The sequence below is a fragment of the Mobula hypostoma genome, chromosome 28, assembly GCF_963921235.1.
Source record: "Mobula hypostoma chromosome 28, sMobHyp1.1, whole genome shotgun sequence".
NCBI classification, from domain to species: domain Eukaryota; kingdom Metazoa; phylum Chordata; class Chondrichthyes; order Myliobatiformes; family Myliobatidae; genus Mobula; species Mobula hypostoma.
The window spans coordinates 21,113,609-21,137,573 of NC_086124.1; the positions used below are offsets into that span (position 1 = coordinate 21,113,609).

At 55.5% G+C, this 23,965-nt stretch overlaps 1 protein-coding gene across 1 annotated transcript in view; it reads left to right on the plus strand.

Moving 5' to 3' along the window:
* The window catches only part of gnl3l (G protein nucleolar 3 like), a 70,149-nt gene that overhangs the window by 14,289 nt on the left and 31,895 nt on the right, over positions 1 to 23,965 (plus strand). Inside the window, exon 4 of the mRNA XM_063034677.1 lies at positions 23,466 to 23,582. Within this exon, the coding sequence (XP_062890747.1) occupies positions 23,466 to 23,582 (117 nt within the window). The remainder of the gene's footprint in view (positions 1 to 23,465; positions 23,583 to 23,965) is intronic.

Genomic DNA, 23,965 nt, shown 5'->3' on the forward strand with positions numbered 1-23,965 from the left:
GGGAGATCTGTACACTGATCGATGTCTCTCAGTCCCTCTCTCTCAGGGGGAGATCTGTACTCTGACCGGTGTCTCTCGGTCCTTCTCTCTCAGGGCAGGTCTGTACACAGACCGGTGTTTCTCAGTCCCTCTCTCTCAGGGGGAGATCTGTACACTGACCGGTGTCTCTCAGTCCCTTTCTCTCAGGGGGAAATCTGTACACTGACCGGTGTCTCTCAGTCCCTCTCTCTCAGGGGGAGATCTGTACACTGACCGGTGTCTCTCAGTCCCTCTCTCTCAGGGGGAAATCTGTACACTGACCGGTGTCTCTCAGTCCCTCTCTCTCAGGGGGACATCTGTACACTGACCAGTGTCTCTCAGTCCCTCTCTCTCAGGGGGAGATCAGAATACTGACCGGTGTCTCTCAGCCCCTCTATCTCAGGGGGAGATCTGTATACTGACCGGTGTCTCTCAGTCCCTCTCTCTCTGGGGGAGATCTGTACACTGACCGGTGTCTCTCAGTCCCTCTCTCTCAGTGGAGATCTGTACACTGACTGGTGTCTCAGTTCCTCTCTCTCAGGGGGAGATCTGTATACTGACCGGTGTCTCTCAGTCCCTCTCTCTCAGGGGGAGATCTGTACACTTACTGGTGTCTCAGTCCCCCTCTCTCAGGGGAGACCTGTACACAGACCGGTGTCTCAGTCCCTCTCTCTCAGGGGAGATCTGTACACTGACTGGTGTCTCTCAGTCCCTCTCTCTCGGGGAGATCTGTACACTGACCGGTGTCTCTCAGTCCTTCTCTCTCAGCGGGGAGATCTGTACACTGACCGGTGTCTCATTCACTCTCTCACAGGGGGAGATCTGTACACTGAACGGTGTCTCTCAGTCCTTCTCTCTCAGGGGGAGATCTGTACACTGACCGGTGTCTCTGAGGGGAGATCTGTACACTGACCGGTGTCTCTCAGTCCCTCTCTCTCAGGGGGAGGTCTGTACACTGATCGGTGTCTCTCAGGGAAGATCTGTACACTGACTAATGTCTCACAGTCCCTCTCGCTCAGGGAGATCTGTACACTGACTGGTGTCTCTCAGTCCCTCTCTCTCTGGGGGAGATTTGTACACTGACCGGTGTCTCTCAGTCGCTCTCTCAGGAGGAGATCTGTACACTGACCGGTGTCTCTCAGTCCCTCTCTCTCAGGGGGAGATCTGTACACTGACCGGTGTCTCTCAGTCCCTCTCTCTCAGAGGGAGATCTGTACACTGATCCGTGTCTCTCAGTCCCTCTCTCTCAGGGGAGAGATCTGTACACTGACCAGTGTCTCTCAGTCCCTCTCTCTCAGGGGGAGATCTGTACACTGACCGGTGTCTCTCGGTCCTTCTCTCTCAGGGGAGATCTGTACACAGACCGGTGTTTCTCAGTCCCTCTCTCTCAGGGGGAGATCTGTACACTGACCGGTGTCTCTCAGTCCCTCTCTCTCAGGGGGATATCTGTACACTGACCGGTGTCTCTCAGTCCCTCTCTCTCAGGGGGAGATCTGTACACTGACCGGTGTCTCTCAGTCCCTCTCTCTCAGGGGGAGATCAGTATACTGACCGGTGTCTCTCAGCCCCTTTATCTCAGGGGGAGATCTGTATACTGACCGGTGTCTCTCAGTCCCTCTCTTTCTGGGGGAGATCTGTACACTGACTGGTGTCTCTCAGTCCTTCTCTCTCAGGGGAGATCTGTACACTGACCGGTGTCTCTCAGTCCCTCTCTCTCAGGGGAGATCTGTACACTGACTGGTGTCTCTCAGTCCCTCTCTCTCAGGGGAGATCTGTACACTGACTGGTGTCTCAGTTCCTCTCTCTCAGGGGGAGATCTGTACACTGACCGGTGTCTCAGTCCCTCTCTCTCAGGGGAGATCTGTACACTGATCCGTGTCTCTCAGTCCCTCTCTCTCAGGGGAGATCTGTACACTGATCTGTGTCTCTCAGTCCCTCTCTCTCAGGGGGGAGATCTGTACACTGACCAGTGTCTCTCAGTCCCTCTCTCTCAGGGGGAGATCTGTACACTGAACGGTGTCTCTCAGTCCTTCTCTCTCAGGGGGAGATCTGTACACTGACCGGTGTCTCTCAGCCCCTCTATCTCAGGGGGAGATCTGTACACTGACCGGTGTCTCTCAGTCCCTCTCTCTCAGGGGGAGATCTGTACAATGACCGGTGTCTCTAAGTTCCTCTCTCTCAGGGGGAGATCTGTACACTGACCGGTGTCTCAGTCACTCTCTCTCAGGGGAGATCTGTACACTGATCTGTGTCTCTCAGTCCCTCTCTCTCAGGGGGGAGGTCTGTACACTGACCAGTGTCTGTCAGTCCCTCTCTCTCAGGGGGAGATCTGTACACTGAACGGTGTCTCTCAGTCCTTCTCTCTCAGGGGGAGATCTGTACAGTGACCGGTGTCTCTCAGCCCCTCTATCTCAGGGGGAGATCTGTACACTGACCGGTGTCTCTCAGTCCCTCTCTCTCAGGGGGAGATCTGTACAATGACCGGTGTCTCTAAGTTCCTCTCTCTCAGGGGGAGATCTGTACACTGACCGGTGTCTCAGTCACTCTCTCACAGGGGGAGATCTGTACACTGAACGGTGTCTCTCAGTCCTTCTCTCTCAGGGGGAGATCTGTACACTGCCCGGTGTCTCTGAGGGGAGATCTGTACACTGACCGGTGTCTCTCAGTCCCTCTCTCTCAGGGGGAGGTCTGTACACTGATCGGTGTCTCTCAGGGAAGATCTGTACACTGACTAATGTCTCACAGTCCCTCTCTCTCAGGGAGATCTGTACACTGACTGGTGTCTCTCCGTCCCTCTCTCTCTGGGGCAGATTTGTACACTGACCGGTGTCTCTCAGTCCCTCTCTCAGGAGGAGATCTGTACACTGACCGGTGTCTCTCAGTCCCTCTCTCTCAGGGGGAGATCTGTACACTGACCGGTGTCTCTCAGTCCCTCTCTCTCAGAGGGAGATCTGTACACTGACCGGTGTCTCTCAGGGGGAGATCTGTACACTGACCGGTGTCTCTCAGTCCCTCTCTCTCAGGGGGAGATCTGTACACTGACCGATGTCTCTCAGTCCCTCTCTCTCAGGGGGAGATCTGTACACTGACCGGTGTCTCTCGGTCCTTCTCTCTCAGGGGATGTCTGTACAGAGACCGGTGTTTCTCAGTCCCTGTCTCTCAGGGGGAGATCTGTACACTGACCGGTGTCTCTCAGTCCCTCTCTCTCAGGGGGAAATCTGTACACTGACCGGTGTCTCTCAGTCCCTCTTTCTCAGGGGGAGATCTGTACACTGACCGGTGTCTCTCAGTCCCTCTCTCTCAGGGGGAAATCTGTACACTGACCGGTGTCTCTCAGTCCGTCTCTCTCAGGGGGACATCTGTACACTGACCGGTGTCTCTCAGTCCCTCTCTCTCAGGGGGAGATCAGTATACTGACCGGTGTCTCTCAGCCCCTCTATCTCAGGCGGAGATCTGTATACCGACCGGTGTCTCTCAGTCCCTCTCTCTCTGGGGGAGATCTGTACACTGACCGGTGTCTCTCAGTCCCTCTCTCTCAGGGGGAGATCTGTACACTGACTGGTGTCTCAGTTCCTCTCTCTCAGGGGGAGATCTGTATACTGACCGGTGTCTCTCAGTCCCTCTCTCTCAGGGGGAGATCTGTACACTTACTGGTGTCTCAGTCCCCCTCTCTCAGGGGAGACCTGTACACAGACCGGTGTCTCAGTCCCTCTCTCTCAGGGGAGATCTGTACACTGACTGGTGTCTCTCAGTCCCTCTCTCTCGGGGAGATCTGTACACTGACCGGTGTCTCTCGGTCCTTCTCTCTCAGGGGAGATCTGTACACAGACCGGTGTTTCTCAGTCCCTCTCTCTCAGGGGGAGATCTGTACACTGACCGGTGTCTCAGTCACTCTCTCACAGGGGGAGATCTGTACACTGACCGGTGTCTCTGAGGGGAGATCTGTACACTGACCGGTGTCTCTCAGTCCCTCTCTCTCAGGGGGAGGTCTGTACACTGATCGGTGTCTCTCAGGGAAGATCTGTACACTGACTAATGTCCCACAGTCCCTCTCTCTCAGGGAGGTCTGTACACTGACTGGTGTCTCTCAGTCCCTCTCTCTCTGGGGGAGATTTGTACACTGACCGGTGTCTCTCAGTCCCTCTCTCAGGAGGAGATCTGTACACTGACCGGTGTCTCTCAGTCCCGCTCTCTCAGGGGGAGATCTGTACACTGACCGGTGTCTCTCAGTCCCTCTCTCTCAGAGGGAGATCTGTACACTGATCCGTGTCTCTCAGTCCCTCTCTCTCAGGGGGAGGATCTGTACACTGACCAGTGTCTCTCAGTCCCTCTCTCTGGGGGAGATCTGTACACTGACCGGTGTCTCTCGGTCCTTCTCTCTCAGGGGAGATCTGTACACAGACCGGTGTTTCTCAGTCCCTCTCTCTCAGGGGGAGATCTGTACACTGACCGGTGTCTCTCAGTCCCTCTCTCTCAGGGGGAAATCTGTACACTGACCGGTGTCTCTCAGTCCCTCTCTCTCAGGGGGAGATCTGTACACTGACCGGTGTCTCTCAGTCCCTCTCTCTCAGGGGGAGATCAGTATACTGACCGGTGTCTCTCAGCCCCTCTATCTCAGGGGGAGATCTGTATACTGACCGGTGTCTCTCAGTCCCTCTCTCTCTGGGGGAGATCTGTACACTGACTGGTGTCTCTCAGTCCCTCTCTCTCAGGGGAGATCTGTACACTGACTGGTGTCTCTCAGTCCCTCTCTCTCAGGGGGAGATCTGTATACTGACTGGTGTCTCTCAGTCCCCCTCTCTCAGGGGAGACCTGTACACAGACCGGTGTCTCAGTCCCTCTCTCTCAGGGGGAGATCTGTACACTGACCGGTGTCTCAGTCCCTCTCTCTCAGGGGAGATCTGTACACTGATCCGTGTCTCTCAGTCCCTCTCTCTCAGGGGAGATCTGTACACTGATCCGTGTCTCTCAGTCCCTCTCTCTCAGGGGGGAGATCTGTACACTGACCAGTGTCTCTCAGTCCCTCTCTCTCAGGGGGAGATCTGTACACTGAACGGTGTCTCTCAGTCCTTCTCTCTCAGGGGGAGATCTGTACACTGACCGGTGTCTCTCAGCCCCTCTATCTCAGGGGGAGATCTGTACACTGACCGGTGTCTCTCAGTCCCTCTCTCTCAGGGGAGACCTGTACACTGACCGGTGTCTCTCGGTCCTTCTCTCTCAGGGGAGATCTGTACACAGACCGGTGTTTCTCAGTCCCTCTCTCTCAGGGGGAGATCTGTACACTGAACGGTGTCTCTCAGTCCTTCTCTCTCAGGGGGAGATCTGTACACTGACCGGTGTCTCTGAGGGGAGATCTGTACACTGACCGGTGTCTCTCAGTCCCTCTCTCTCAGGGGGAGGTCTGTACACTGATCGGTGTCTCTCAGGGAAGATCTGTACACTGACTAATGTCTCACAGTCCCTCTCTCTCAGGGAGATCTGTACACTGACTGGTGTCTCTCCGTCCCTCTCTCTCTGGGGGAGATTTGTACACTGACCGGTGTCTCTCAGTCCCTCTCTCAGGAGGAGATCTGTACACTGACCGGTGTCTCTCAGTCCCTCTCTCTCAGGGGGAGATCTGTACACTGACCGGTGTCTCTCAGTCCCTCTCTCTCAGGGGGAGATCTGTACACTGACCGGGGTCTCAGTCCCTCTCTCTCAGGGGGAGATCTGTACACTGACCGGTGTCTCTCAGTCCCTCTCTCTCTCAGGGGGAGATCTGTACACTGACCCGTGTCTCTCAGTCCCTCTCTCTCAGGGGGAGATCTGTACACTGACCAGTGTCTTTCAGTCCCTCTCTCTCAGGGGGAGATCTGTACACTGACCGGTGTCTCTCAGTCCTTCTCTCTCAGGGGGAGATCTGTACACTGACCGGTGTCTCTCAGCCCCTCTATCTCAGGGGGAGATCTGTACACTGACCGGTGTCTCTCAGTCCCTCTCTCTCAGGGGGAGATCTGTACACTGACCGGTGTCTCTCAGTCCCTCTCTCTCAGGGGGAGATCTGTACACTGACCGGTGTCTCTCAGTTCCTCTCTCTCAGGGGGAGATCTGTACACTGACCGGTGTCTCTCAGTCCTTCTCTCTCAGGGGGAGATCTGTACACTGACCCGTGTCTCTGAGGGGAGATCTGTACACTGACCGGTGTCTCTCAGTCCCTCTCTCTCAGGGGGAGGTCTGTACACTGATCGGTGTCTCTCAGGGAAGATCTGTACACTGACTAATGTCTCACAGTCCCTCTCTCTCAGGGAGATCTGTACACTGACTGGTGTCTCTCCGTCCCTTTCTCTCTGGGGGAGATTTGTACACTGACCGGTGTCTCTCAGTCCCTCTCTCAGGAGGAGATCTGTACACTGACCGGTGTCTCTCAGTCCCTCTCTCTCAGGGGGAGATCTGTACACTGACCGGTGTCTCTCAGTCCCTCTCTCTCAGGGGGAGATCTGTACACTGACCGGTGTCTCTCAGTCCCTCTCTCTCAGGGGGAGATCTGTACACTGATCGATGTCTCTCAGTCCCTCTCTCTCAGGGGGAGGTCTGTACACTGACTGGTGTCTCTCAGTCCCTCTCTCTCTGGGGGAGATTTGTACACTGACCGGTGTCTCTCAGTCCCTCTCTCAGGAGGAGATCTGTACACTGACCGGTGTCTCTGAGTCCCGCTCTCTCATGGGGAGATCTGTACACTGACCGGTGTCTCTCAGTCCCTCTCTCTCAGAGGGAGATCTGTACACTGATCCGTGTCTCTCAGTCCCTCTCTCTCAGGGGGGAGATCTGTACACTGACCAGTGTCTCTCAGTCCCTCTCTCTCAGGGGGAGATCTGTACACTGACCGGTGTCTCTCGGTCCTTCTCTCTCAGGGGAGATCTGTACACAGACCGGTGTTTCTCAGTCCCTCTCTCTCAGGGGGAGATCTGTACACTGACCGGTGTCTCTCAGTCCCTCTCTCTCAGGGGGAAATCTGTACACTGACCGGTGTCTCTCAGTCCCTCTCTCTCAGGGGGAGATCTGTACACTGACCGGTGTCTCTCAGTCCCTCTCTCTCAGGGGGAGATCTGTACACTGACCGGTGTCTCTCAGTCCCTCTATCTCAGGGGGAGATCTGTACACTGACCGGTGTCTCTCAGTCCCTCTCTCTCTGGGGGAGATCTGTACACTGACCGGTGTCTCTCAGTCCCTCTCTCTCAGGGGGAGATCTGTACACTGACCGGTGTCTCTCAGTCCCTCTCTCTCAGGGGGAGATCTGTATACTGACCGGTGTCTCTCAGTCCCTCTCTCTCAGGGGGAGATCTGTACACTGACCGGTGTCTCTCAGTCCCTCTCTCTCAGGGGGAGATCTGTACACTGACCGGTGTCTCTCAGTCCCTCTCTCTCAGGGGAGATCTGTACACTGATCCGTGTCTCTCAGTCCCTCTCTCTCAGGGGGAGATCTGTACACTGACCGGTGTCTCTCAGTCCCTCTCTCTCAGGGGGGAGATCTGTACACTGACCAGTGTCTCTCAGTCCCTCTCTCTCAGGGGGAGATCTGTACACTGAACGGTGTCTCTCAGTCCTTCTCTCTCAGGGGGAGATCTGTATACTGACCGGTGTCTCTCAGTCCCTCTCTCTCAGGGGGAGATCTGTACACTGACCGGTGTCTCTCAGTCCCTCTCTCTCAGGGGGAGATCTGTACACTGACCGGTGTCTCTCAGTCCCTCTCTCTCAGGGGGAGATCTGTACACTGACCGGTGTCTCTCAGTTCCTCTCTCTCAGGGGGAGATCTGTACACTGACCGGTGTCTCTCAGTCCCTCTCTCTCTAAGGGGAGGTCTGTACACTGATCGGTGTCTCTCAGGGAAGATCTGTACACTGACTAATGTCTCACAGTCCCTCTCTCTCAGGGAGATCTGTACACTGACTGGTGTCTCTCAGTCCCTCTCTCTCTGGGGGAGATTTGTACACTGACCGGTGTCTCTCAGTCCCTCTCTCAGGAGGAGATCTGTACACTGACCGGTGTCTCTCAGTCCCTCTCTCTCAGGGGGAGATCTGTACACTGACCGGTGTCTCTCAGTCCCTCTCTCTCAGGGGGAGATCTGTACACTGACCGGTGTCTCTCAGTCCCTCTCTCTCAGGGGGAGATCTGTACACTGACCGGTGTCTCTCAGTCCCTCTCTCTCAGGGGGAGATCTGTACACTGACCGGTGTCTCTCAGTCCCTCTCTCTCAGGGGGAGATCTGTACACTGACCGGTGTCTCTCAGTCCCTCTCTCTCAGGGGGAGATCTGTACACTGACCGGTGTCTCTCAGTCCCTCTCTCTCAGGGGGAAATCTGTACACTGACCGGTGTCTCTCAGTCCCTCTCTCTCAGGGGGAGATCTGTACACTGACCGGTGTCTCTCAGTCCCTCTCTCTCAGGGGGAGATCTGTACACTGACCGGTGTCTCTCAGTCCCTCTCTCTCAGGGGGAGATCTGTACACTGACCGGTGTCTCTCAGTCCCTCTCTCTCAGGGGGAGATCTGTACACTGACCGGTGTAGGGGGAGATCTGTACACTTACTGGTGTCTCTCAGTCCCCCTCTCTCAGGGGGAAACCTGTACACTGACCGGTGTCTCTCAGTCCCTCTCTCTCAGGGGGAAATCTGTACACTGACCGGTGTCTCTCAGTCCCTCTCTCTCAGGGGGAGATCTGTACACTGACCGGTGTCTCTCAGTCCCTCTCTCTCAGGGGGAGATCAGTATACTGACCGGTGTCTCTCAGCCCCTCTATCTCAGGGGGAGATCTGTATACTGACCGGTGTCTCTCAGTCCCTCTCTCTCTGGGGGAGATCTGTACACTGACTGGTGTCTCTCAGTCCCTCTCTCTCAGGGGAGATCTGTACACTGACTGGTGTCTCTCAGTCCCTCTCTCTCAGGGGGAGATCTGTATACTGACTGGTGTCTCAGTCCCCCTCTCTCAGGGGAGACCTGTACACAGACCGGTGTCTCAGTCCCTCTCTCTCAGGGGGAGATCTGTACACTGACCGGTGTCTCAGTCCCTCTCTCTCAGGGGAGATCTGTACACTGATCCGTGTCTCTCAGTCCCTCTCTCTCAGGGGGGAGATCTGTACACTGATCCGTGTCTCTCAGTCCCTCTCTCTCAGGGGGTGATCTGTACACTGACCAGTGTCTCTCAGTCCCTCTCTCTCAGGGGGAGATCTGTACACTGAACGGTGTCTCTCAGTCCTTCTCTCTCAGGGGGAGATCTGTACACTGACCGGTGTCTCTCAGCCCCTCTATCTCAGGGGGAGATCTGTACACTGACCGGTGTCTCTCAGTCCCTCTCTCTCAGGGGGAGATCTGTACACTGACCGGTGTCTCTCAGTCCCTCTCTCTCAGGGGGAGATCTGTACACTGACCGGTGTCTCTCAGTCCTTCTCTCTCAGGGGGAGATCTGTACACTGACCGGTGTCTCTCAGTCCCTCTCTCTCAGGGGAGATCTGTACACTGATCGGTGTCTCTCAGGGAAGATCTGTACACTGACTAATGTCTCACAGTCCCTCTCTCTCAGGGAGATCTGTACACTGACTGGTGTCTCTCCGTCCCTTTCTCTCTGGGGGAGATTTGTACACTGACCGGTGTCTCTCAGTCCCTCTCTCAGGAGGAGATCTGTACACTGACCGGTGTCTCTCAGTCCCTCTCTCTCAGGGGGAGATCTGTACACTGACCGGTGTCTCTCAGTCCCTCTCTCTCAGGGGGAGATCTGTACACTGACCGGTGTCTCTCAGTCCCTCTCTCTCAGGGGGAGATCTGTACACTGACCGATGTCTCTCAGTCCCTCTCTCTCAGGGGGAGATCTGTACACTGACCGGTGTCTCTCGGTCCTTCTCTCTCAGGGGAGGTCTGTACACAGACCGGTGTTTCTCAGTCCCTCTCTCTCAGGGGGAGATCTGTACACTGACCGGTGTCTCTCAGTCCCTTTCTCTCAGGGGGAAATCTGTACACTGACCGGTGTCTCTCAGTCCCTCTCTCTCAGGGGGAGATCTGTACACTGACCGGTGTCTCTCAGTCCCTCTCTCTCAGGGGGAAATCTGTACACTGACCGGTGTCTCTCAGTCCCTCTCTCTCAGGGGGACATCTGTACACTGACCAGTGTCTCTCAGTCCCTCTCTCTCAGGGGGAGATCAGAATACTGACCGGTGTCTCTCAGCCCCTCTATCTCAGGGGGAGATCTGTATACTGACCGGTGTCTCTCAGTCCCTCTCTCTCTGGGGGAGATCTGTACAGTGATCGGTGTCTCTCAGTCCCTCTCTCTCAGGGGAGATCTGTACACTGACTGGTGTCTCAGTTCCTCTCTCTCAGGGGGAGATCTGTATACTGACCGGTGTCTCTCAGTCCCTCTCTCTCAGGGGGAGATCTGTACACTTACTGGTGTCTCAGTCCCCCTCTCTCAGGGGAGACCTGTACACAGACCGGTGTCTCAGTCCCTCTCTCTCAGGGGAGATCTGTACACTGACTGGTGTCTCTCAGTCCCTCTCTCTCGGGGAGATCTGTACACTGACCGGTGTCTCTCAGTCCTTCTCTCTCAGGGGGGAGATCTGTACACTGACCGGTGTCTCAGTCACTCTCTCACAGGGGGAGATCTGTACACTGAACGGTGTCTCTCAGTCCTTCTCTCTCAGGGGGAGATCTGTACACTGACCGGTGTCTCTGAGGGGAGATCTGTACACTGACCGGTGTCTCTCAGTCCCTCTCTCTCAGGGGGAGGTCTGTACACTGATCGGTGTCTCTCAGGGAAGATCTGTACACTGACTAATGTCTCACAGTCCCTCTCTCTCAGGGAGATCTGTACACTGACTGGTGTCTCTCAGTCCCTCTCTCTCTGGGGGAGATTTGTACACTGACCGGTGTCTCTCAGTCCCTCTCTCAGGAGGAGATCTGTACACTGACCGGTGTCTCTCAGTCCCTCTCTCTCAGGGGGAGATCTGTACACTGACCGGTGTCTCTCAGTCCCTCTCTCTCAGAGGGAGATCTGTACACTGATCCGTGTCTCTCAGTCCCTCTCTCTCAGGGGGGAGATCTGTACACTGACCAGTGTCTCTCAGTCCCTCTCTCTCAGGGGGAGATCTGTACACTGACCGGTGTCTCTCGGTCCTTCTCTCTCAGGGGAGATCTGTACACAGACCGGTGTTTCTCAGTCCCTCTCTCTCAGGGGGAGATCTGTACACTGACCGGTGTCTCTCAGTCCCTCTCTCTCAGGGGGATATCTGTACACTGACCGGTGTCTCTCAGTCCCTCTCTCTCAGGGGGAGATCTGTACACTGACCGGTGTCTCTCAGTCCCTCTCTCTCAGGGGGAGATCAGTATACTGACCGGTGTCTCTCAGCCCCTTTATCTCAGGGGGAGATCTGTATACTGACCGGTGTCTCTCAGTCCCTCTCTTTCTGGGGGAGATCTGTACACTGACTGGTGTCTCTCAGTCCCTCTCTCTCAGGGGAGATCTGTACACTGACCGGTGTCTCTCAGTCCCTCTCTCTCAGGGGAGATCTGTACACTGACTGGTGTCTCTCAGTCCCTCTCTCTCAGGGGAGATCTGTACACTGACTGGTGTCTCAGTTCCTCTCTCTCAGGGGGAGATCTGTACACTGACCGGTGTCTCAGTCCCTCTCTCTCAGGGGAGATCTGTACACTGATCCGTGTCTCTCAGTCCCTCTCTCTCAGGGGAGATCTGTACACTGATCTGTGTCTCTCAGTCCCTCTCTCTCAGGGGGGAGATCTGTACACTGACCAGTGTCTCTCAGTCCCTCTCTCTCAGGGGGAGATCTGTACACTGAACGGTGTCTCTCAGTCCTTCTCTCTCAGGGGGAGATCTGTACACTGACCGGTGTCTCTCAGCCCCTCTATCTCAGGGGGAGATCTGTACACTGACCGGTGTCTCTCAGTCCCTCTCTCTCAGGGGGAGATCTGTACAATGACCGGTGTCTCTAAGTTCCTCTCTCTCAGGGGGAGATCTGTACACTGACCGGTGTCTCAGTCACTCTCTCTCAGGGGAGATCTGTACACTGATCTGTGTCTCTCAGTCCCTCTCTCTCAGGGGGGAGGTCTGTACACTGACCAGTGTCTGTCAGTCCCTCTCTCTCAGGGGGAGATCTGTACACTGAACGGTGTCTCTCAGTCCTTCTCTCTCAGGGGGAGATCTGTACAGTGACCGGTGTCTCTCAGCCCCTCTATCTCAGGGGGAGATCTGTACACTGACCGGTGTCTCTCAGTCCCTCTCTCTCAGGGGGAGATCTGTACACTGACCGGTGTCTCTCAGTTCCTCTCTCTCAGGGGGAGATCTGTACACTGACCGGTGTCTCAGTCACTCTCTCACAGGGGGAGATCTGTACACTGAACGGTGTCTCTCAGTCCTTCTCTCTCAGGGGGAGATCTGTACACTGACCGGTGTCTCTGAGGGGAGATCTGTACACTGACCGGTGTCTCTCAGTCCCTCTCTCTCTAAGGGGAGGTCTGTACACTGATCGGTGTCTCTCAGGGAAGATCTGTACACTGACTAATGTCTCACAGTCCCTCTCTCTCAGGGAGATCTGTACACTGACTGGTGTCTCTCAGTCCCTCTCTCTCTGGGGGAGATTTGTACACTGACCGGTGTCTCTCAGTCCCTCTCTCAGGAGGAGATCTGTACACTGACCGGTGTCTCTCAGTCCCTCTCTCTCAGGGGGAGATCTGTACACTGACCGGTGTCTCTCAGTCCCTCTCTCTCAGAGGGAGATCTGTACACTGACTGGTGTCTCTCAGGGGGAGATCTGTACACTGACCGGTGTCTCTCAGTCCCTCTCTCTCAGGGGGAGATCTGTACACTGACCGATGTCTCTCAGTCCCTCTCTCTCAGGGGGAGATCTGTACACTGACCGGTGTCTCTCGGTCCTTCTCTCTCAGGGGAGGTCTGTACACAGACCGGTGTTTCTCAGTCCCTCTCTCTCAGGGGGAGATCTGTACACTGACCGGTGTCTCTCAGTCCCTCTCTCTCAGGGGGAAATCTGTACACTGACCGGTGTCTCTCAGTCCCTCTCTCTCAGGGGGAGATCTGTACACTGACCGGTGTCTCTCAGTCCCTCTCTCTCAGGGGGAAATCTGTACACTGACCGGTGTCTCTCAGTCCCTCTCTCTCAGGGGGACATCTGTACACTGACCGGTGTCTCTCAGTCCCTCTCTCTCAGGGGGAGATCAGTATACTGACCGGTGTCTCTCAGCCCCTCTATCTCAGGGGGAGATCTGTATACTGACCGGTGTCTCTCAGTCCCTCTCTCTCTGGGGGAGATCTGTACACTGACCGGTGTCTCTCAGTCCCTCTCTCTCAGGGGAGATCTGTACACTGACTGGTGTCTCAGTTCCTCTCTCTCAGGGGGAGATCTGTATACTGACCGGTGTCTCTCAGTCCCTCTCTCTCAGGGGGAGATCTGTACACTGACTGGTGTCTCAGTCCCCCTCTCTCAGGGGAGACCTGTACACAGACCGGTGTCTCAGTCCCTCTCTCTCAGGGGAGATCTGTACACTGACTGGTGTCTCTCAGTCCCTCTCTCTCAGGGGGAGATCTGTACACTGACCGGTGTCTCTCAGTCCCTCTCTCTCAGGGGGAGATCTGTACACTGACCGGTGTTTCTCAGTCCCTCTCTCTCAGGGGGAGATCTGTACACTGACCGGTGTCTCAGTCACTTCTCTCACAGGGGGAGATCTGTACACTGACCGGTGTCTCTGAGGGGAGATCTGTACACTGACCGGTGTCTCTCAGTCCCTCTCTCTCAGGGGGAGGTCTGTACACTGATCGGTGTCTCTCAGGGAAGATCTGTACACTGACTAATGTCTCACAGTCCCTCTCTCTCAGGGAGATCTGTACACTGACTGGTGTCTCTCAGTCCCTCTCTCTCTGGGGGAGATTTGTACACTGACCGGTGTCTCTCAGTCCCTCTCTCAGGAGGAGATCTGTACACTGACCGGTGTCTCTCAGTCCCGCTCTCTCAGGGGGAGATCTGTACACTGACCGGTGTCTCTCAGTCCCTCTCTCTCAGAGGGAGATCTGTACACTGATCCGTGTCTCTCAGTCCCTCTCTCTCAGGGGGAGATCTGTACACTGACCGGTGTCTCTCAGTCCCTCTCTCTCAGGGGGAGATCTGTACACTGACCGGTGTCTCTCGGTCCTTCTCTCTCAGGGGAGATCTGTACACAGACCGGTGTTTCTCAGTCCCTCTCTCTCAGGGGGAGATCTGTACACTGACCGGTGTCTCTCAGTCCCTCTCTCTCAGGGGGAAATCTGTACACTGACCGGTGTCTCTCAGTCCCTCTCTCTCAGGGGGAGATCTGTACACTGACCGGTGTCTCTCAGTCCCTCTCTCTCAGGGGGAGATCAGTATACTGACCGGTGTCTCTCAGCCCCTCTATCTCAGGGGGAGATCTGTATACTGACCGGTGTCTCTCAGTCCCTCTCTCTCTGGGGGAGATCTGTACACTGACTGGTGTCTCTCAGTCCCTCTCTCTCAGGGGAGATCTGTACACCTACTGGTGTCTCTCAGTCCCTCTCTCTCAGGGGGAGATCTGTATACTGACTGGTGTCTCAGTCCCCCTCTCTCAGGGGAGACCTGTACACAGACCGGTGTCTCAGTCCCTCTCTCTCAGGGGGAGATCTGTACACTGACCGGTGTCTCAGTCCCTCTCTCTCAGGGGAGATCTGTACACTGATCCGTGTCTCTCAGTCCCTCTCTCTCAGGGGAGATCTGTACACTGATCCGTGTCTCTCAGTCCCTCTCTCTCAGGGGGGAGATCTGTACACTGACCAGTGTCTTTCAGTCCCTCTCTCTCAGCGGGAGATCTGTACACTGAACGGTGTCTCTCAGTCCTTCTCTCTCAGGGGGAGATCTGTACACTGACCGGTGTCTCTCAGCCCCTCTATCTCAGGGGGAGATCTGTACACTGACCGGTGTCTCTCAGTCCCTCTCTCTCAGGGGGAGATCTGTACACTGACCGGTGTCTCTCAGTCCCTCTCTCTCAGGGGGAGATCTGTACACTGACCGGTGTCTCTCAGTCCCTCTCTCTCAGGGGGAGATCTGTACACTGACCGGTGTCTCAGTCACTCTCTCACAGGGGGAGATCTGTACACTGACCGGTGTCTCTGAGGGGAGATCTGTACACTGACCGGTGTCTCTCAGTCCCTCTCTCTCTCAGGGGGAGGTCTGTACACTGATCGGTGTTTCTCAGGGAAGATCTGTACACTGACTAATGTCCCACAGTCCCTCTCTCTCAGGGAGATCTGTACACTGACTGGTGTCTCTCAGTCCCTCTCTCTCTGGGGGAGATTTGTACACTGACCGGTGTCTCTCAGTCCCTCTCTCAGGAGGAGATCTGTACACACTGACCGGTGTCTCTCAGTCCCGCTCTCTCAGGGGGAGATCTGTACACTGACCGGTGTCTCTCAGTCCCTCTCTCTCAGAGGGAGATCTGTACACTGATCCGTGTCTCTCAGTCCCTCTCTCTCATGGGGGAGATCTGTACACTGACCAGTGTCTCTCAGTCCCTCTCTCTCAGGGGGAGATCTGTACACTGACCGGTGTCTCTCGTTCCTTCTCTCTCAGGGGAGATCTGTACACAGACCGGTGTTTCTCAGTCCCTCTCTCTCAGGGGGAGATCTGTACACTGACCGGTGTCTCTCAGTCCCTCTCTCTCAGGGGGAAATCTGTACACTGACCGGTGTCTCTCAGTCCCTCTCTCTCAGGGGGAGATCTGTACACTGACCGGTGTCTCTCAGTCCCTCTCTCTCAGGGGGAGATCAGTATACTGACCGGTGTCTCTCAGCCCCTCTATCTCAGGGGGAGATCTGTATACTGACCGGTGTCTCTCAGTCCCTCTCTCTCTGGGGGAGATCTGTACACTGACTGGTGTCTCTCAGTCCCTCTCTCTCAGGGGAGATCTGTACACTGACTGGTGTCTCTCAGTCCCTCTCTCTCAGGGGGAGATCTGTATACTGACTGGTGTCTCAGTCCCCCTCTCTCAGGGGAGACCTGTACACAGACCGGTGTCTCAGTCCCTCTCTCTCAGGGGGAGATCTGTACACTGACCGGTGTCTCAGTCCCTCTCTCTCAGGGGAGATCTGTACACTGATCCGTGTCTCTCAGTCCCTCTCTCTCAGGGGGGAGATCTGTACACTGATCCGTGTCTCTCAGTCCCTCTCTCTCAGGGGGGAGATCTGTACACTGACCAGTGTCTCTCAGTCCCTCTCTCTCAGGGGGAGATCTGTACACTGAACGGTGTCTCTCAGTCCTTCTCTCTCAGGGGGAGATCTGTACACTGACCGGTGTCTCTCAGCCCCTCTATCTCAGGGGGAGATCTGTACACTGACCGGTGTCTCTCAGTCCCTCTCTCTCAGGGGGAGATCTGTACACTGACCGGTGTCTCTCAGTTCCTCTCTCTCAGGGGGAGATCTGTACACTGACCGGTGTCTCTCAGTCCTTCTCTCTCAGGGGGAGATCTGTACACTGACCGGTGTCTCTGAGGGGAGATCTGTACACTGACCGGTGTCTCTCAGTCCCTCTCTCTCAGGGGGAGGTCTGTACACTGATCGGTGTCTCTCAGGGAAGATCTGTACACTGACTAATGTCTCACAGTCCCTCTCTCTCAGGGAGATCTGTACACTGACTGGTGTCTCTCCGTCCCTTTCTCTCTGGGGGAGATTTGTACACTGACCGGTGTCTCTCAGTCCCTCTCTCAGGAGGTGATCTGTACACTGACCGGTGTCTCTCAGTCCCTCTCTCTCAGGGGGAGATCTGTACACTGACCGGTGTCTCTCAGTCCCTCTCTCTCAGGGGGAGATCTGTACACTGACCGGTGTCTCTCAGTCCCTCTCTCTCAGGGGGAGATCTGTACACTGACCGGTGTCTCTCGGTCCTTCTCTCTCAGGGCAGGTCTGTACACAGACCGGTGTTTCTCAGTCCCTCTCTCTCAGGGGGAGATCTGTACACTGACCGGTGTCTCTCAGTCCCTTTCTCTCAGGGGGAAATCTGTACACTGACCGGTGTCTCTCAGTCCCTCTCTCTCAGGGGGAGATCTGTACACTGACTGGTGTCTCTCAGTCCCTCTCTCTCAGGGGGAAATCTGTACACTGACCGGTGTCTCTCAGTCCCTCTCTCTCAGGGGGACATCTGTACACTGACCAGTGTCTCTCAGTCCCTCTCTCTCAGGGGGAGATCAGAATACTGACCGGTGTCTCTCAGCCCCTCTATCTCAGGGGGAGATCTGTATACTGACCGGTGTCTCTCAGTCCCTCTCTCTCTGGGGGAGATCTGTACACTGACCGGTGTCTCTCAGTCCCTCTCTCTCAGGGGAGATCTGTACACTGACTGGTGTCTCAGTTCCTCTCTCTCAGGGGGAGATCTGTATACTGACCGGTGTCTCTCAGTCCCTCTCTCTCAGGGGGAGATCTGTACACTTACTGGTGTCTCAGTCACTCTCCCACAGGGGGAGATCTGTACACTGAACGGTGTCTCTCAGTCCTTCTCTCTCAGGGGGAGATCTGTACACTGACCGGTGTCTCTGAGGGGAGATCTGTACACTGACCGGTGTCTCTCAGTCCCTCTCTCTCAGGGGGAGGTCTGTACACTGATCGGTGTCTCTCAGGGAAGATCTGTACACTGACTAATGTCTCACAGTCCCTCTCTCTCAGGGAGATCTGTACACTGACTGGTGTCTCTCAGTCCCTCTCTCTCTGGGGGAGATTTGTACACTGACCGGTGTCTCTCAGTCCCTCTCTCAGGAGGAGATCTGTACACTGACCGGTGTCTCTCAGTCCCTCTCTCTCAGGGGGAGATCTGTACACTGACCGGTGTCTCTCAGTCCCTCTCTCTCAGAGGGAGATCTGTACACTGATCCGTGTCTCTCAGTCCCTCTCTCTCAGGGGGGAGATCTGTACACTGACCAGTGTCTCTCAGTCCCTCTCTCTCAGGGGGAGATCTGTACCATGACCGGTGTCTCTCGGTCCTTCTCTCTCAGGGGAGATCTGTACACAGACCGGTGTTTCTCAGTCCCTCTCTCTCAGCGGGAGATCTGTACACTGACCGGTGTCTCTCAGTCCCTCTCTCTCAGGGGGAAATCTGTACACTGACCGGTGTCTCTCAGTCCCTCTCTCTCAGGGGGAGATCTGTACACTGACCGGTGTCTCTCAGTCCCTCTCTCTCAGGGGGAGATCAGTATACTGACCGGTGTCTCTCAGCCCCTCTATCTCAGGGGGAGATCTGTATACTGACCGGTGTCTCTCAGTCCCTCTCTCTCTGGGGGAGATCTGTACACTGACTGGTGTCTCTCAGTCCCTCTCTCTCAGGGGAGATCTGTACACTGACTGGTGTCTCTCAGTCCCTCTCTCTCAGGGGGAGATCTGTATACTGACTGGTGTCTCAGTCCCCAGCTCTCAGGGGAGACCTGTACACTGATCCGTGTCTCTCAGTCCCTCTCTCTCAGGGGGAGATCTGTACACTGACTGGTGTCTCAGTCCCTCTCTCTCAGGGGAGATCTGTACACTGATCCGTGTCTCTCAGTCCCTCTCTCTCAGGGGAGATCTGTACACTGATCCGTGTCTCTCAGTCCCTCTCTCTCAGGGGGGAGATCTGTACACTGACCAGTGTCTGTCAGTCCCTCTCTCTCAGGGGGAGATCTGTACACTGAACGGTGTCTCTCAGTCCTTCTCTCTCAGGGGGAGATCTGTACACTGACCGGTGTCTCTCAGCCCCTCTATCTCAGGGGGAGATCTGTACACTGACCGGTGTCTCTCAGGGGGAGATCTGTACACTGACCGGTGTCTCTCAGTTCCTCTCTCTCAGGGGGAGATCTGTACACTGACCGGTGTCTCAGTCACTCTCTCACAGGGGGAGATCTGTACACTGAACGGTGTCTCTCAGTCCTTCTCTCTCAGGGGGAGATCTGTACACTGACCGGTGTCTCTGAGGGGAGATCTGTACACTGACCGGTGTCTCTCAGTCCCTCTCTCTCAGGGGGAGGTCTGTACACTGATCGGTGTCTCTCAGGGAAGATCTGTACACTGAGTAATGTCTCACAGTCCCTCTCTCTCAGGGAGATCTGTACACTGACTGGTGTCTCTCAGTCCCTCTCTCTCTGGGGGAGATCTGTACACTGACCGGTGTCTCTCCGTCCCTCTCTCTCAGAGGGAGATCTGTACACTGACCGGTGTGTCTCAGTCCCTCTCTCTCAGGGGGAGATCTGTACACTGACCGGTGTCTCTCAGTCCCTCTCTCTCAGGGGGAGATCTGTACACTGACCGATGTCTCTCAGTCCCTCTCTCTCAGGGGGAGATCTGTACACTGACCGGTGTCTCTCGGTCCTTCTCTCTCAGGGGAGATCTGTACTCAGACCGGTGTTTCTCAGTCCCTCTCTCTCAGGGGGAGATCTGTACACTGACCGGTGTCTCTCAGCCCCTCTATCTCAGGGGAGATCTGTACACAGACCGGTGTCTCTCAGCCCCTCTATCTCAGGGGGAGATCTGTACACTGACCGGTGTTTCAGTCACTCTCTCACAGGGGAGATCTGTACACTGACTGGTGTCTCTCAATCCCTCTCTCTCAGGGGGAGATCTGTACACTTACTGGTGTCTCAGTCCCCCTCTCTCAGGGGAGACCTGTACACAGACCGGTGTCTCAGTCCCTCTCTCTCAGGGGAGATCTGTACACTGATCCGTGTCTCTCAGTCCCTCTCTCTCAGGGGGGAGATCTGTACACTGAACGGTGTCTCTGAGGGGAGATCTGTACACTGACCGGTGTCTCTCAGTCCCTCTCTCTCAGGGGGAGGTCTGTACACTGATCGGTGTCTCTCAGGGAAGATCTGTACACTGACTAATGTCTCACAGTCCCTCTCTCTCAGGGAGATCTGTACACTGACTGGTGTCTCTCAGTCCCTCTCTCTCTGGGGGAGATCTGTATACTGACCGGTGTCTCTCCGTCCCTCTCTCTCAGAGGGAGATCTGTACACTGACCGGTGTCTCTCAGTCCCTCTCTCTCAGGGGGAGATCTGTACACTGACCGATGTCTCTCAGTCCCTCTCTCTCAGGGGGCGATCTGTACACTGACCGGTGTCTCTCGGTCCCTCTCTCTCAGGGGGAGATCTGTACCATGACCGGTGTCTCTCGGTCCTTCTCTCTCAGTGGAGATCTGTACACAGACCGGTGTTTCTCAGTCCCTCTCTCTCAGGGGGAGATCCGTACACTGACCGGTGTCTCTCAGTCCCTCTCTCTCAGGGGGAAATCTGTACACTGACCGGTGTCTCTCAGTCCCTCTCTCTCAGGGGGAGATCTGTACACTGACCGGTGTCTCTCAGTCCCTCTCTCTCAGGGGGAGATCAGTATACTGACCGGTGTCTCTCAGCCCCTCTATCTCAGGGGGAGATCTGTATACTGACCGGTGTCTCTCAGTCCCTCTCTCTCTGGGGGAGATCTGTACACTGACTGGTGTCTCTCAGTCCCTCTCTCTCAGGGGAGATCTGTACACTGACTGGTGTCTCTCAGTCCCTCTCTCTCAGGGGGAGATCTGTATACTGACTGGTGTCTCAGTCCCCAGCTCTCAGGGGAGACCTGTACACTGATCCGTGTCTCTCAGTCCCTCTCTCTCAGGGGGAGATCTGTACACTGACTGGTGTCTCAGTCCCTCTCTCTCAGGGGAGATCTGTACAGTGATCCGTGTCTCTCAGTCCCTCTCTCTCAGGGGAGATCTGTACACTGATCCGTGTCTCTCAGTCCCTCTCTCTCAGGGGGGAGATCTGTACACTGACCAGTGTCTGTCAGTCCCTCTCTCTCAGGGGGAGATCTGTACACTGAACGGTGTCTCTCAGTCCTTCTCTCTCAGGGGGAGATCTGTACACTGACCGGTGTCTCTCAGCCCCTCTATCTCAGGGGGAGATCTGTACACTGACCGGTGTCTCTCAGTCCCTCTCTCTCAGGGGGAGATCTGTACACTGACCGGTGTCTCTCAGTTCCTCTCTCTCAGGGGGAGATCTGTACACTGACCGGTGTCTCAGTCACTCTCTCACAGGGGGAGATCTGTACACTGACCGGTGTCTCAGTCACTCTCTCACAGGGGGAGATCTGTACACTGAACGGTGTCTCTCAGTCCTTCTCTCTCAGGGGGAGATCTGTACACTGACCGGTGTCTCTGAGGGGAGATCTGTACACTGACCGGTGTCTCTCAGTCCCTCTCTCTCAGGGGGAGGTCTGTACACTGATCGGTGTCTCTCAGGGAAGATCTGTACACTGACTAATGTCTCACAGTCCCTCTCTCTCAGGGAGATCTGTACACTGACTGGTGTCTCTCAGTCCCTCTCTCTCTGGGGGAGATATGTACACTGACCGGTGTCTCTCCGTCCCTCTCTCTCAGAGGGAGATCTGTACACTGACCGGTGTGTCTCAGTCCCTCTCTCTCAGGGGGAGATCTGTACACTGACCGGTGTCTCTCAGTCCCTCTCTCTCAGGGGGAGATCTGTACACTGACCGATGTCTCTCAGTCCCTCTCTCTCAGGGGGAGATCTGTACACTGACCGGTGTCTCTCGGTCCTTCTCTCTCAGGGGAGATCTGTACTCAGACCGGTGTTTCTCAGTCCCTCTCTCTCAGGGGGAGATCTGTACACTGACCGGTGTCTCTCAGCCCCTCTATCTCAGGGGAGATCTGTACACAGACCGGTGTCTCTCAGCCCCTCTATCTCAGGGGGAGATCTGTACACTGACCGGTGTTTCAGTCACTCTCTCACAGGGGAGATCTGTACACTGACTGGTGTCTCTCAATCCCTCTCTCTCAGGGGGAGATCTGTACACTTACTGGTGTCTCAGTCCCCCTCTCTCAGGGGAGACCTGTACACAGACCGGTGTCTCAGTCCCTCTCTCTCAGGGGAGATCTGTACACTGATCCGTGTCTCTCAGTCCCTCTCTCTCAGGGGGGAGATCTGTACACTGAACGGTGTCTCTGAGGGGAGATCTGTACACTGACCAGTGTCTCTCAGTCCCTCTCTCTCAGGGGGAGGTCTGTACACTGATCGGTGTCTCTCAGGGAAGATCTGTACACTGACTAATGTCTCACAGTCCCTCTCTCTCAGGGAGATCTGTACACTGACTGGTGTCTCTCAGTCCCTCTCTCTCTGGGGGAGATCTGTACACTGACCGGTGTCTCTCCGTCCCTCTCTCTCAGAGGGAGATCTGTACACTGACCGGTGTCTCTCAGTCCCTCTCTCTCAGGGGGAGATCAGTACACTGACCGATGTCTCTCAGTCCCTCTCTCTCAGGGGGCGATCTGTACACTGACCGGTGTCTCTCGGTCCTTCTCTCTCAGGGGAGATCTGTACACAGACCGGTGTTTCTCAGTCCCTCTCTCTCAGGAAGAGATCTGTACACTGACCGGTGTCTCTCAGCCCCTCTCTCTCAGGGGGAGATCTGTACACTGACCGGTGTTTCAGTCACTCTCTCACAAGGGAGATCTGTACACTGACTGGTGTCTCTCAATCCCTCTCTCTCAGGGGGAGATCTGTACACTTACTGGTGTCTCAGTCCCCCTCTCTCAGGGGAGACCTGTACACAGACCGGTGTCTCAGTCCCTCTCTCTCAGGGGAGATCTGTACACTGATCCGTGTCTCTCAGTCCCTCTCTCTCAGGGGGGAGATCTGTACACTGACCGGTGTCTCTCAGCCCCTCTATCTTAGGGGGAGATCTGTACACTGACCGGTGTCTCTCAGTCCCTCTCTCTCAGGGGGAGATCTGTACACTGACCAGTGTCTCTCAGTTCCTCTCTCTCAGGGGGAGATCTGTACACTGACCGGTGTCTCAGTCACTCTCTCACAGGGGGAGATCTGTACACTGAACGGTGTCTCTCAGTCCTTCTCTCTCAGGGGGAGATCTGTACACTGACCGGTGTCTCTGAGGGGAGATCTGTACACTGACCGGTGTCTCTCAGTCCCTCTTTCTCAGGGGGAGGTCTGTACACTGATCGGTGTCTCTCAGGGAAGATCTGTACACTGACTAATGTCTCACAGTCCCTCTCTCTCAGGGAGATCTGTAAACTGACTGGTGTCTCTCAGTCCCTCTCTCTTTGGGGGAGATTTGTACACTGACCGGTGTCTCTCAGTCCCTCTCTCAGGAGGAGATCTGTACACTGACTGGTGTCTCTCAGTCCCTCTCTCTCAGGGGGAGATCTGTACACTGTCCGGTGTCTCTCAGTCCCTCTCTCTCAGGGGGAAATCTGTACACTGACCGATGTCTCAGTCCCTCTCTCTCAGGGGGAAATCTGTACACTGACCGATGTCTCAGTCCCTCTCTCTCAGGGGTGATCTGTACACTGACTGGTCACTTCTCTCCTACCGCTCCTCTTTCTCTCCCCTCTTCCACCGTCAGTTTCTGTCCGTCGTCTCCCTCACTCTCCCTTTCTCTGCCCCACAGATGGAGGAGCGGAAGGAGAGGCAGAAGGCGGCTCGGGAGAGGGAGCTGGCGGGGCGGCGGAGCCTCGAGGGGCTCCAGCGTGACGCTGAGTGGCGGCGGCAGCAGTTTGAGCAGAGGGTAAGCTGGCAGGTCTCCCTCACTTCGAACCGGGACCCTCTTGTCACTGAGTACAAGACACAGGATACGTGGCACAAGTGTCGTATTCAGTTCTGGTCACCCCGTTAACATAAGACAGATAAGTGGCGGATGGGATATAGCATAGGGAAATTGCCTGACAAATCTGTTAGAATTCTTTGAAGAAATAACAAGCAGGATAGGCAAAGGAGAATTGGTTGATGTTGTGCACTTGGATTTTCAGAAGGCCTTTGACAGGAGTCTGCTTGACAAGTTACGAACCCGTGGTATTACTGGAAAGATGGGTAAAGTATTGGCTGACTGGCGGGAGGCAAAGAGTGGGAATAAAGGGAGCCTTTTCTGGCTGTCTGCCGGTGACTGGTGGT